This window comes from Dendrobates tinctorius, unplaced genomic scaffold, assembly GCF_039654945.1.
Source record: "Dendrobates tinctorius isolate UK_male_01 unplaced genomic scaffold, ASM3965494v1 ptg000206l, whole genome shotgun sequence".
Classification (NCBI taxonomy): Eukaryota; Metazoa; Chordata; class Amphibia; order Anura; family Dendrobatidae; genus Dendrobates; species Dendrobates tinctorius.
In genome coordinates, this window is record NW_027361873.1 from 2,615,372 (window position 1) to 2,630,043 (window position 14,672).

Genomic DNA, 14,672 nt, shown 5'->3' on the forward strand with positions numbered 1-14,672 from the left:
CGCTCTTGTCAGCATGGGACCGAAGGCTGCTTTCCCTCAATCATCGGTGCAGTTTGTCTCCACCGGTCCGACGGTCACTCCAGTGGTGGACTCGCGACTCGTCTCTGGTTCAGGGGAAACCCTTTCCCCCGGAACAGTGGTTGGTGGTGACGACCGATGCAAGCCTGCAGGGTTGGGGAGCAGTTTTCCAGAGTCACACAGCCCAGGGGCGGTGGTCCTTTCGGGAGGTAATTCTCCCGATCAACATTCTGGAGATACGGGCAATACGATTGGCCCTGCAACATTTTCAGCGTTGGCTGACAAACCGGCCGGTGCGCGTTCAGTCGGACAATGCTACAGCGGTAGCGTATGTGAACCATCAGGGGGGCACGCGCAGCCAGGCAGCCATGCGCGAGGTCGGGCTGGTACTGCGTTGGGCCGAGAAAAACCACGTGGTAATTTCAGCGGTGCACATTCCGGGAATCGAAAACTGGGCGGCGGATTTTCTCAGCCGACAGGGGGTCGCAGCAGGGGAGTGGTCCCTGCACCCCGAGGTTTTTCAACAGATCTGCCAACGGTGGGGGACACCAGACGTGGACCTTATGGCATCCAGAGAGAACGCCAAGATTCAAAGGTTCGTCGCTCGATCCCTCGACCCGCAGGCAATCGCAGCAGACGCTCTGGTGCTTCCGTGGAGCCAGTTTCGGCTCCCGTACTTGTTCCCCCCGCTACCTCTGCTTCCAAGAGTCATCAGAAAGATAAGGAGAGAGAAGGTTCCAGCAATTCTGCTGGCCCCAGACTGGCCTCGGCGGGCCTGGTATGCAGATCTGGTTCAACTAGTGGTGGACGTACCCTGGCGTCTCCCAGATCGGCCGGACTTACTGTCCCAGGGGCCGATCTGCCATCCGAACTTAGGGGCCCTGTGTTTGACGGCGTGGCCATTGAATCTTGGCTGTTAACACAGGCAGGATTCAGGCGCGATGTGGTGGCCACGATGGTGAGTGCCCGAAAGCCTTCCTCGGCGAAGGTATATCATCGGACTTGGGAAGTGTTTTTCCGTTGGTGTAGGGATCGCGGAGTGGCTCCTCTGGTTTTTTCGATCCCCAACGTACTGGCTTTTCTGCAGGCAGGGCTGGACGCGGGATTGGCTCCGAGTTCGCTCAGAACGCAAGTCTCGGCCCTGTCGGTGCTTTTCCAACGAAAGGTCGCTTCGGTCTGGCAGGTTAGGACGTTTATGCAAGGGGTCGCACATTTAGTACCCCCCTATAAGGCACCGATGGAATCATGGGACCTGAACTTAGTGCTCAGGGCCCTTCAGGAGCCTCCCTTCGAACCGTTACAAGAAGTCTCCTTACCTTACCTGTCCAGGAAGGTCGTTTTTCTGGTAGCGATAACATCTATTAGGCGGGTTTCGGAACTGGCGGCTTTATCTTGTAAACCGCCGTTCCTGACTTTTTTTAAGGATAAAGTAGTTTTAAGGCCAGCTCCCCCCTTCTTGCCGAAGGTTGTCTCTGCATTCCATATCAACGAAGACATTGTCTTACCCTCGTTTTGCCCGGCACCGGTGCATAGGGTAGAAAAGGCATTGCACACCCTGGATCTGGTAAGAGCCCTTAGGAGATATGTGACAAGGACAGCGCCATTCCGCCAGACAGACTCTCTATTCGTGATTCCAGAAGGGCGGCGGAAGGGACTCGCTGCGTCCAGAGCGACTTTGGCCAGATGGGTTCGTCTGACAGTCCAAGAATCATATCAAATCAGTGGCACGCCGGTTCCGGCAGGGATCAGGGCACACTCGGCTCGAGCAGTGGGTGCCTCATGGGCACTGCGACACCAGGCTTCAGCGGAACAGGTGTGCAAAGCAGCTACCTGGTCCAGTTTGCATACGTTTGTCAAACATTATAACGTACATACCCAGGCATCCTCGGATGCAAGCCTGGGAAGAAAGATTCTCCAGGCAGCAGTTGCGCACCTCTAATCAGGGGCGCAAAATAGCATGGATTGGGTGAGCTAAGATCCCGCCCAGGGACTGCTTTAGAACGTCCCACAGTCTCTGTGTCCCCCAATGAGACGAAGGAGAAACATGGATTTTTGTGAGTACTCACCGTAAAATCCTTTTCTCCGAGACGCTCATTGGGGGAAACAGCACCCACCCTATTAGCCAGTTGGCATCTGTTTATTTTGAATTATACAAATCCTTATGTAAGGATCAGGGTGGTCCCTTTTTCAGACGTATAATTTCTTGCCTGAGTTTAAGGCGCGTTCTCCTACTGCTTATGCACTAAACTGAGTTACGCCCGGTCTGGGGGCGAGGGTGTATGCGGCGCAGGAGGAGCTAACTCTTTTTTTGTATACTTAGTGTCAGCCTCCAGACGGCAGAAGCACACACCCCACAGTCTCTGTGTCCCCCAATGAGCGTCTCGGAGAAAAGGATTTTACGGTGAGTACTCACAAAAATCCATGTTTTTCCCCTTCTTTCCTTCTTTTTTTTTTTTTTGTTACCAGATTTATATCCTTTATGTTTAGCTTCTGTCACATACTAAGACGCTTTGTTTGTAAGAAGAATTTTTTTTGCATTGCCATATTTTGAGAGCTACAATTTTTCCATATTTCGGCCCACAGAGTCATGTCAGGGCTTGTTTTTTGGGCGACAAGCTGACTTTTTTATTGGAATCTTTTTCAAGCACATGACATTTTTTTGTTCACTTTCTATTCTGATTTTTGTGGAGGCAGAATGAACTAAAACCAGCAATTCAAGAATTGTTTTTTTTTTTTTTTTTCTCCGTTCCGCGTGTGGCAAATTTGATAAGGCAATTTTATTCTTCGGGTCAGTACAATTACACCGATGACACGTTTATATTTTTTTGTGTGTTTTGGCACTTTTGCACAATAAAAAATATATAGAAAAAAATAATTTTAGCATTGCTTTAATCTGTGAGCTATAACTTTTTTATTTTTCTGCTGATGGAGCGGTATGGTGGCTTGTTTTTTGCGGGACAAGATGGAGTTTTCAGTGATACTTTTATTTATTTATCTTTTCGATCGTGTTTTATTTCACTTTTTCCAAGGGGTATGATTACACACAATTTTTTTTTTTTACGGCATTCTTTGAAGGGGTTTAACTAGGGGTTAGCGGAAAAAGCCAGCTCACCAGTAAGCAGTATCACGGAGCCCCGTACAGATCAACGTCAGGAAAAAAGAAATCTAGCTCCAGCTGCTTGAAATTCTTCTTTATTAAGTGAGATAAAATTGACACATCATAAGACTCTCCATATAACCACACCAGGACAGGACGAGATGAGGCTACGCGTTTCGACCTACATGGTCTTTATCAAAGCCATACTCGGCACCCATCGCAAGTCAGATATACAGTATATATGTAATCAACCAATGAAATTACTTGCATAGATCACATGACATTTTCGACAGGTCCTTTGCATGAACAAGACATGACATATAAAAATGCATCCAATAACACAAAAATTAAATTAAAACATTTAACAGTAGTGCAACATTAAATCATGTCTTTTATTTAGGCCATTCGGATATCTAGTGTTTAAGTGATAGATCCAAAATGCCTCTCGGGTGAGAAGGCAACGTCTGACGTCTCCTCCCCGAGATGACAGGTTCACACGCTCAATTCCCTGTACCTTAAAGTTTGATGTGTTTCTGGCATGACAATCAATAAAATGCCTAGAAGCTGCTGAGATATATTTCTTTCAAAATTATTTATGTTGACTGTATCATGCAAATGCTCCCTGATCCGTATTTTTAGTTGTCTGGACGTACACCCGACATAGGACAAATTACATTGATCACAATTAATTTTATATACTATATTATATGAGTTACAATTGATGTAATTTTTGATTTTAAAAACTGAAGTGTGATCACTATTACTGAACTCCTTAGATACCTGCACATGTTTGCACATTTTACATATATTTGCGCCACATTTGTAAAAACCTTTAGTGGTAAGCCAATTTTCTTTAGACTCTTTGCTATTCAATGAAAACATGCTTGGAGATAAGATATTCCCCAGTGAAGGAGCTCTCCTAGATACCACATTTACACCGGATGCCAAGATCTGCGCTAATTTCTCATCCTCATATAAAACAAGTAAAAATTTATGGACTATTTTTTTTATATAGTCAACATAAATAATTTTGAAAGAAATATCTCAGCAGCTTCAAGGCATTTTAATGATTGTCATGCCAGAAACACATCAAACTTTAAGGTACAGGGAGCGTGTGAACCTGTCATCTCGGGGAGGAGACGTCAGACGTTGCCTTCTCACCTGAGAGGCATTTTGGATCTATCACTTAAACACTAGACATCCGAATGGCCTAAATAAGACATGATTTAATGTTTTAATTTAATTTTTGTGTTGTTGGATGCATTTTTATATGTCATGTCTTGTTCATGCAAAGGACCTGTCGAAGATGTCATGTGATCTATGCAAGTAATTTCATTGGTTGATTACATATATATCTGACTTGCGATGGGTGCGGAGTTTGGCTTTGATAAAGACCATGTAGGTCGAAACGCGTAGCCTCATCTCCTCCTGTCCTGGTGTGGTTATATGGAGAGTCTTATGATGTGTCAATTTTATTCCACTTAATAAAGAAGAATTTCAAGCAGCTGGAGCTATATTTCTTTTTTCCTGTTTAACTAGGGGTTAACACTTATATAGATCGGATTGTTATGGACACGGCGATACCAAATGTGTACTTTTTTGTTTATTTTTTTCACGTTTTTTTTAAAAAATGTTTACTTTTTTACCTACTGTATTTTTCGGATTATAAGACGCACTTTTATTCCCCCAAATTTTGGGGGAAAGTGGGGGGTGCGTCTTATAATCCGAATGTGTGCTGTAGAGGAGGGGGGGCGGCTCTGGAGTGGTGTCAGGGGGCTGGGGTGTTTTTGGCTGCGGGCTGCAGAGACAGCGGGTACTCAGTGCTCCCGCTCATTAGGCTCATGTAATATTCAATGCACCTGTTGTCCATCACCCTGGTGCTGAAGCGGCGCAGAGTTGGTGGACAGGGGAGCAGCGCATATTGCATGTGCCTGCAACCATCCCCCCCCCCCGGGCCGTCAATATAGTCACCTTCTGATGATGGCTCTGTGCTCCCAGCTCCCCCCTGGCTCTTCCTGTGTCTGTGCCAATAGGACCTGCGGTCAGGTGACTCCCAGTGTGCAGCACTGCGGTCATGTGATGGAAGGTCCTGCAGCTACAATGAAATGCCTGTATGAGCAGCTCCTGGATATCAGCACAGACACAGGAAGAGTCATGGGGGAGCTGGGAACACGGAGCCATCATCGGAAGGTGAGTTAACTGTTTTTTTATTTTATCATGTGCTTGCCAGCAGGGGGGGAATATAGGGACGGGGGGAATGCCAGCAGGGGAAAATATAGGGATGGGGGGTGCTGTGTGCATGCCAGCAGGGGGAATATAGGGACGGGGGGGCATGTGCATGTCAGCATCAGCAGGGGGGCATATAGTGACCGGGGGGACATATCAAGGATTAGATGGGGGAGCTATGTGCCAGCACAAAGGGGCCATGTACCAGAATGGGGGTTATATAGATACCAGGATGAGGGACATATATATGATTTGAAAGATGGACACTGGCATTATAAGACACACCTCCATTTAACATTAAAAAAAATTTTTTTTCTCTTTTTCTTCACCAAATTTGGGGGTGCGTCTTATAAAGCGAAAAATATGGTAATCCCTTTTTGGGACTTTCACTTTTTTCACTTTGAAGGTATAATGCACTGCAATGCACTAGCATTGCACTGCATTATACTTATTCTTAAAGCTTCTGGCATCATGCTGTGAGCATGGTCTCAGAGGCTTTCCGTAGCTTGATAACCCAGGGGTCGTCATGGCAACGATCGGGCCCTGCGATGAGGTCCCTCTGCCTCCCTCCTGAACGCTGCAATCAGCCAGGGGAGGCGTGGACACAGCTCCTGGCTGTTATTGCAGACCCTCAGCCACTGGCAGTGCTGAGCTGCTGCACTAATCAGGCAGAAAGTGCTGATATTTCACAATCTCCTGTGCAATGACAGCGATCTAGGTGCGGAGACCGAAGGCTTGGGTCCCTGCACCCGTTGTCGTGCCTCTCAGCTGTCACAGACAGCTGTTGGAGCTGAACTACCACTGCGTGTTTACACGCAGTGATGGTTTAAATGCATGACAGATACCATCCGTCCCGGTGCGGGAACAGAAACCCAGCTCTGGTTTTTGGTTGCTGCAATTAAGTGCAATAAGACGCAATTGAAACGTATCATTCAAAATGGTGGCAATAAAAAACATCTACTTGCCCCGCTAAAAATTAGACACAAACATGTTACACGTCTTGGAAAACAATAAAAGTAACAATGACAAAAAATTTTATTTATTTTTTTTTTTTTTTGTTAAACAAATTTCCGTATTTTTTTTTCACCACTAGTATAATAAAAAAAAAAAACCTGGACCAGTTTGACACGCCATAATGATACTAACCTATAGAAATAATATAAGCCAAAAAACAATTACAGAATCCTTTCATTTTTTTTTTCCATCCCATCGCACTTGGAATTTTCCCTGTGTTTTTTTTTTTTTTTTCTTTAGCACAGTGAATGGTGGCGATCAAAACTACAGCTCGTCCCACCAAAAACGAGCCCTTTTTCTGGCTATGTAGACAGAAAAAGAAAAAAGGTATGGCTCTTGAAAGAAGGGAAGGAAAAAACAAAAATGCAAAAATAAAAGTTGGCTGCTTGGGGAGGTTTATAACCATGGGGTCTCATGTATGTCCCATTCTGGTTAGCATTGTATCTAACTGATGTATGTGATAGCTCATACTAGTGTGCGAGTACTTAGTCTTAGACAACGGCCCTATATGCATGTATAGAAATCTGAACTGCTCTTTTCGTTTGCCAAAATAAAAGCATCTTTGTCACTACATAAAAACCAGACATGAGATCCTATGTGAAAGATGTAGGGTTAAATTACAGACAGACCATTGCTAATTAACTTCCCTTTTGTCCACAGCAGCGAGAGTGCAGAGAGTCCAGATGCCGTTACCACAGTGCAAGCCCAAGCAGAAACGCACCCGTCAGTCATCCCATCTCAGGGCGATCTGTTGGGTGACCTCCTAAACCTTGATCTAGCACCACCAGTCAGTGGACCTCCCCTGACTACTAGTTCTGTACCGTTGGGTGGAGTGGATCTCCTGAGTGGTGGATTGGACACTTTGGTACGTAATAATGGTCAGCCCCTCTATTTACCATCTAAAATATAGGAATTGGGATATATAAAGGGACTCTGTCAGCACAGAACGACCATCCAAACTAAGTCCCGCCGCTCGGTGCTTCACGGCGGAGCCAATCCTTTATACGCTATCCACCTACTTGTTTTTCCTAAATTTCCACCTCCCCCTTGCTTGATTGATAGCTCTGGCTTCATAGGGCCAGAGAAGGATGGAAACCAAGAACGTAGGAAGGTGTATATAAATGATTGGCCGCGCCGTGAAGCAGTGAGCAGCCATATTTGGTTTGAACAATCATTATGCACTGACAGACAATTTAAGAAGTGACTTTTCATTTCTATGTCAATAATATATAGCCATGGCACAGGACAGAATATGCTCAATGTTTGCCATATTGTCTTCATGCCCTCAACACCACCTCCACTTCAGGCCCTCCACTGTTAAAGGGTTTGCCAAGCTCTGCTCACTCCCGCATCGTGATGTGTGTGGCGCTTATAAAGTTGCGTTCGTAGAGCGCGTGAATTTTTGATAGGAAGAGATGTCCTATTTTAATGAATGTAGGAAAAGGTTCAGGAGCAAAAAGCACAAAGTCTTATCCTATGACAAAGAACAATAAGGTGCAGGGAATTGCTCATCTGGTAAAGTTGTGTATCGCACAACAAGGATCAAGCTTAAATTAGTCAAAAATGTTGAAATTCCAGGGGAGAAACAGTAGGTCGGTCGTCTGCACTGCTAATAGAGATTCGAAAGAATGGTCCAGGATACAAAGTAGACTTGATGCGGTTTTATTATTGTGTTTCCAAGTCTTCACACTTCTTCATCAGGATATAACCCCATACATATGTATCCTGGACCATTCTACTTTTATCTCCTAGACCATTCTTTCGGATCTCCATCAGCAGCTAAGACGACCCACCTTTGGTTTCTATTCTGATATTTTAATGAATAGGACACTTGCATGTTACCTGCATCATCATCACCACTTGCCTACTGATGCGGAAGTGTGCTGCGCCCGACAACCTCTTTATATGGACTGATATCTATGGACTAAATCATAAAGTATCAGAGCTCAGGGACTAAATTGTGACACATAACATCCTCTTATCTCTTTAATGAAGTTTTGCCAAATATTGTCTGAAGTCCCTTTAAATCTCTTTAATTTGCTTTGAAAATAATTCCTCATTCCTCCATAGTGTATCCGGCTGATCCTTTCTATCATTTTTCTTTTCTCTTTCTGTTATTGTTCTTTCCTTGGCTGCTCCTGCCTGCTGTTCGGCTTTTCTGTGTGTCTCCCCGCCTGTTTCTGGTTGCCTGTGCTCTGCCTCCCTTCTCATCTGCTTCAACTTCAAAGATTGTGGAAGACTCAGAAGGGGTATGCTAGGGAGAAGTATGCGTCTATGGTGCATGGGTTGTTGGGGTAGTTTTGAACCCTTTAAAATTCCAATCATGGTACACATTCACACCAGGGACTAGGCATCATCATCACATCTTGGGGGCTTTAGGGTAGTTCTGTAAAGACCATTTAAGTTTATAAATAAATTTTTTTACTTTACAGCTTGGTGCTGACACCGGTCCAAATCTGTCTGTAAGTAAAATTCCTTATTCCCATTGATTGTCACTTCTTTTAACTAGCATTTAACCTTGGATTATGACTAGACTTGGTGCAATTCGATTTACAGGTCTTGGTCCATCAGCTTCATCAGTATTCTATGGCCGCTGGAGAGATGCCCTGAGAACTGCCTCTTACACGATGGCATGTTCTTTTGATTAGTTAGCCTGGTGTTATGAAATAAAAAGCTGAACCATGATTACGAGAGGTAGAAGGTGGTTCTCTGGGCTCCAGTCCAGCGGCCACAGATTACTGATATGGCCGAGGGTCAGAGGTTTAGGTGAGATGAATCTGTGCTGCACTTTATGTACATGCTCAGTAGTGACCAGTGCTGTGGAGTCGGAGGTTTAGGTGAGATGAATCTGTGCTGCACTTTATGTACATGCTCAGTAGTGAGGCAGTGCTGTGGGGTCAGAGGTTTAGGTGAGATGAATCTGTGCTGCACTTTATGTACATGCTCAGTAGTGACCAGTGCTGTGGGGTCAGAGGTTTAGGTGAGATGAATCTGTGCTGCACTTTATGTACATGCTCAGTAGTGAGGCAGTGCTGTGGAGACGGAGGTTTAGGTGAGATGAATCTGTGCTGCACTTTATGTACATGCTCAGTAGTGACCAGTGCTGTGGGGTCGGAGGTTTAGGTGAGATAAATCTGTGTTGCACTTTATGTACATGCTCAGTAGTGACCAGTGCTGTGGAGTCGGAGGTTTAGGTGAGATGAATCTGTGCTGCACTTTATGTACATGCTCAGTAGTGACCACTGAAGAGTCGGAGGTTTGGTCAAACACAGCACGGATGTACAGCTAGCGTAAGTCGCTAACAGCAGTGACCAGAGCTAGGTTTGATCATTTTTGTATAACCCTTTAAATGCCGCTGTCAGTCTCTCTTAAGGCGCGATCCGGCCCATGCTTTCCTTTGGGCAATCATAGTCCAAACTAAGAAAAAATATAACAAATTTAAAATATTAGTGGGAATCCCCCCTCCTCCCTTGTTTTTCCTCCATTAAAAGCTTAGAAATAAAAAAAATAATCATATTTGGTATCACAGAGTTGACAAGTCTGATTTTTTTTTTTAATCCTTACAGTAACAAAAGTTAAAAATTAAATTGAAACACCAGAATTACTGTTTTTTGACTAACTGCCATTCACAAAATAATAAGTGATCAAGACATCATCTGTACCCCAAAATGGTACTTAATAAAAACATCATACAAAAAATATCCAAAACTTCTCACACCTCTATGGAAAGTGAAAAAAAAAATCTGTCTCAAAAGTAGGGCAAAACACATCTTAGTTTTATTTATTTTTCTCCTTCGTCTCATTGGGGGACACAGATACTGTGGGTGTATGCTTCTGCCGGTAGGAGGCTGACACTAAGTGAATAAAAGAGGTTAGCTCCTCCTCCGCAGTATACACCCTCGCCCCTATTGCGGGCGGAAATCAGTTTTTTCTTCGTGTCCTATGGAGGCACACACAGTCTGGATCTCTATTTTTTTTGCTAGTTTACTATGAAGATGAGACAGGGGCGACGGATCCTATTGAAAGGGTCTGATCTCCCCAAACCATCAACGGGCGAGCACGAGTATCGTCTCCGCGTATACTTTCCCGCACCGAGGGACATATCTGGGACTTTTCCCCAGACTTCTATTTTTGTTTGTTATTTTATGAAGATGAGACAGGGGCAACGCATCCTATTGAAAGGATCCGATTTCCCCAAACCATCAACGGGCGAGCACGTGCGAGTATCCCTCCACGTATCCTTTCCCGCGACGTGGGACATTATGCCAGACTTAGCCCTGTCCACCCCTAGGTATTGAAACCATAGGCTTGCACAGAGGCACAAGACTAGTCTGTGCGGCCCCCACTGCTCCACCAACGCTAGACGGCGGTGCTGCAAGGTGGACGGTCCCTGTCCTCACCCCCTGAAGGGGTTAGATGGAGCTAGGGTGCCTGCACCGTCCTATTTTTTATCAAAGACCCCCCTCACATACCTACGCTCAGGCTGAAGAGGATCATCTTTGAGGAGAGGAGAGGGGAGGGCTCCTGCGAAGATTTTGGGCTGGAGCCCACAGCCGCAGCACGCCTCGCGGCGTCCACTAGCCACGCACATGTTCTTTTACGCGGCATGCATCTCTTGTCGGGCTGCGTTTCCGCGGGCGCAGAGCAAGCACTTATGCGAAGCCTGCGAATCCAAACGCGCCCAGGAGCCCTCCCCTGCGACCGCAACCAATGTGTCAAATCCCCCGGAGTGGGCCCGATCACTGTCACAGTACATGGCGTCACTTACGAGAACAATAGAATCCCTTCAAGCCCCAGATAGGGGCAGGGACAGTGTCTCGCCGCCTTTAGAGGGAACCTCCACCTCACAGGAGCCTCCGGCCTGCAGGGGCCGCCCTCACTCCAGGCAGACCCGGGGGAAACGAATCCACACGGTGTCGCCCAGTCCATTCGGTGCCTTCGGCATCCGTAAGATCTGCTTCTCGCTCCCCGTCACCAGTGGTTGATAGCGAGCAGACCTCAGATTGCGACTCAGACGAGCCCATTGACCTGGACACTCCAGAGTCACGTGAAACAGTGGACAGCCTCATAGAAGCCATCAATCAGACCCTGGGGATTGAGGATGATACCGCAGCGGCAATGGGGCATAAAGTGGCGTTTTTCTCGGGTTAAAGGGCACTCGAAACGCGTTATCCGTTTGCTCCGGACCTCCGTAAACAATGGATGGAATCCCTGATAGTGGATCCTCCGGTTTCACGCCTGGCCACTAAGACCCTGTTATCTGCCCCTAGGGTTTCCTCGATTAAAGATCCCACGGACTGCCTTATTGAGAGCCTAGCTCGTTCAGTATATGAGGCGTCAGGGTCTGCACTTGCTCCCTCGTTCGCAGCAACTTTGGTAGCCAAGGCTTTGATATCATAGTCAGAAACATTAAACAAGGTCGCGCAGGAGCAGGATCTACCTGCAGAGATCTCGGAGGTCACAGGTCAGATGACGATAGCCGGAGATTATGTATTGAATGCGTCTTTGGATGCGGCCAATTGTTCAGCACTTGCTGCCGCTAATGCAATCTCTATCTAAAAAGCCCTGTGGTTGAGGACATGGCGGGCCGATTCTACTTCCAAGAAGTCCTTGACTTCCCTGCCTTATCAGTGCGGCCGCCTATTTTTGGATCAACTTATCTCCGACTCCACAGGAGGAAAGAGCGGGTTTCTCCCTCAACAGGTTAAATCGTTTTTTCGTCACCCGGTTCAGGCACGTTTTTGGGCCTTTCGCAGTGCCACCGGCCATTCTAGGCCGGGCGTGACGGCATTGGTCAGGTGGCGGCCGCTAAGCAGCCTGAGCCTGGTCCGGGACCCAAATAGAAGACTGGGCCGGGGTCATGCGTTAAAAGACTCCGGGTGGACTACGGGGCCCAATTCCGCCACCTCAGGCCGCCCCAACCAGGATAGGGAGCGGCAGGTCATATAGAGCCAACCCATTGGGGAGAATGCGTGCTCAACAAGCCAGGTCGAGGGGACCCAGAGCCTAAGGATCATCGGCCAAATGACTCGAGGTCTTTACCAGACGACACCAGCAAAGTGGGCGGCCGCCTACTCTGTTTTCACCACGTCTGGGCCAACATCGCTCACGACGCATGGGTAAAGGAATTGGTGTCCTCAGGTTACAAAATAGAATTTGTCAGATACCCTCCAAGAAGGTTTTTTCTTTCTCGGCTTCCCAGGGTGGATACCCAGGTAAGGGCTCTATTGGGAGCCATCAAGTCGCTCCTGCACAACGGAGTCATTGTTCCAGTGCCGGAACACGGAAGAGCTCAGGGGTTCTATTCCAACCTTTTTGCGGTTCCCAGAAAGGACGGGTCTGTCAGGCCTGTTTTTGGACCTAATGCTTCTGAACAAATTCATCAGTTCGTAGCGCTACCCTTCGGGCTAGCCACGACTCCCAGAGTGTTCACAAAGGTTATGGCAATTGTCAGGGACACACTGCATTCTCGAGGCATAGTCGTCTTGCCTTATCTGGACGACCTCTTGGTCAAGGGCCCGTCAATACGGGCATGTGAGGAAGGTGTCAACATCACGCTAGATACTCTTGCCGCTTAGATGGTTGGTCAATGCAAAGAAATCATCCCTTGTTCCAGCTCATAGGATCTCCTTCCTAGGAATGATCTTCCACACTTGCTGAAGGTTGATAATTCTCCCTCAGGAAAGGGTGCTAGTCTCCGGCAGGGAGTCCGGATACTACGCCAACCAGTCCCTCATACCATCCGATCCACGATAAGGATCCTAGGGAAAATGGTGGCAGCAATGGAAGCGATACCTTTCGTCCAGTTCCATCCTTCACCCCCTGCAGCACGCCTCGTGTCAGCCCGGGACAAGAATCCTTTCACGCTCGATCGGTGGTGCAAACTGTCCTCTCAAGTCAGGCAGTCGCTCGCATGGTGGATAACCAGTTCCTCTCTGGCCTAGGGGAAACCTTTCCCCCCATGTAATGGGCTGATAATGACAATTGACATCAGTCTCCTCGGTTGGGGAGCGGTGTTTCGCCACCACACAACCCAGAAACGGTGGTCGCCACAGGAGGCACGCCTCCCGATCAACTTATTGGGGATACGAGCAATTCGGCTGGCTCTGCAGAAGTTTCATCACTTTCTAGCAGGCCGCCCCGCCCGGATTCCATCGGACATCGCCACGGCGGTGGTTTACATAATTCGTCAGGGGGGCACCCGCAGCAGAACAACCATGCGCGAGGTGGAGCACGTTCTTCAGTGGGCCGAAGCAAACCACTCGGTGATTTCGGCTGTCCACATCCCGGGCGTGGAAAATTGGGTGGCAGACTTCCTCAGCCGGCAGGGTCTTGCATCCGGAGAGTGGTCTCTACATCCCGAAGTTCTTCAACAGATTTGTCAACTGTGGGGAGCTCCGAATGTGGACCTGATGGCTTCCAGAGTGAATGCCAAGGTGCCCACATGTCGCTCGGGCCAGGGACCCGCAGGCATTCGCGGTGGACGCGTTGGTTCTGCCATGGAACCAGTGTCGTCTCCCATATCTATTTCCCCCACTGCCACTACTCCCGAGAGTCAGCAAAGGGATCAAGACGAAAGGGGGGCCGGCGATTCTGCTGGCCCCAGACTGGCCCTGTCGAGCGTGGTACGCTGATCTAAGGCAGCTGCTCGCCAATGTTCCTGGGCGCCTGCTAGAGCGCCATGATCTACCGTCTCAAGGGCCAATTTGCCACCCGAACTCAGGGACCCTGTGTTTGACGGCAGGGCCATTGAATCTTGGATTCTAACCCAGGCAGGGTTCGGGAGCAAGGTGGTCGCTACAACTATTAGCGCCCGGAGGCCTGCTTTAGCATGAATTTATCACCACACCTGGAAGGTGTTCTTTGCTTGATGTCGAGGCTGCGGTGTTTCTCGAGATTCTCGATCTCCAACATCTTGGTTTTTCTCCAGTCGGGCGCAGAGAGCCCGGATAGCTCAGTCGGTAGAGCATTAGACTCGGGCTTTGCCCCATGTTTCCGCAGGAGACAAATGTCGGCCTTATCCGTCCTGTTCCAGTGCAGGGTTGCTACCAATTTGCAGGTGAAAACTTTTCATCCGGGGAGTGTCCCACTTGATACCTCCCTATATGGCGCCGATGGACGCCTGGGTTCTTAACATGGTCCTAAGTGTTCTGCAGGAAGCTCCATTGGAACCGCTTCAGGATATCGCTTTGAGGTACCTTTCCTGGAAAGTTGTTCCCCTAGTGGCCATCACTTCCATCAGGCGGGTTTCAGAGCTGGCGGCTCTATCCTGCCGAGCTCCGTTCCTCACTTTCCATAGGTATAAGGTGGTCCTCAG

General features: G+C 47.7%; 1 protein-coding gene across 3 annotated transcripts in view; it reads left to right on the forward strand.

Moving 5' to 3' along the window:
* The window catches only part of LOC141057962 (AP-1 complex subunit beta-1-like), a 72,507-nt gene that overhangs the window by 13,551 nt on the left and 44,284 nt on the right, over window positions 1-14,672 (forward strand). For all 3 annotated transcript variants that reach the window (XM_073554093.1, XM_073554092.1, XM_073554091.1), the window contains exons 5-6: window positions 7,016-7,220; window positions 8,788-8,817. In XM_073554093.1, the coding sequence (XP_073410194.1) occupies window positions 7,016-7,220; window positions 8,788-8,817 (235 nt within the window). The remainder of the gene's footprint in view (window positions 1-7,015; window positions 7,221-8,787; window positions 8,818-14,672) is intronic.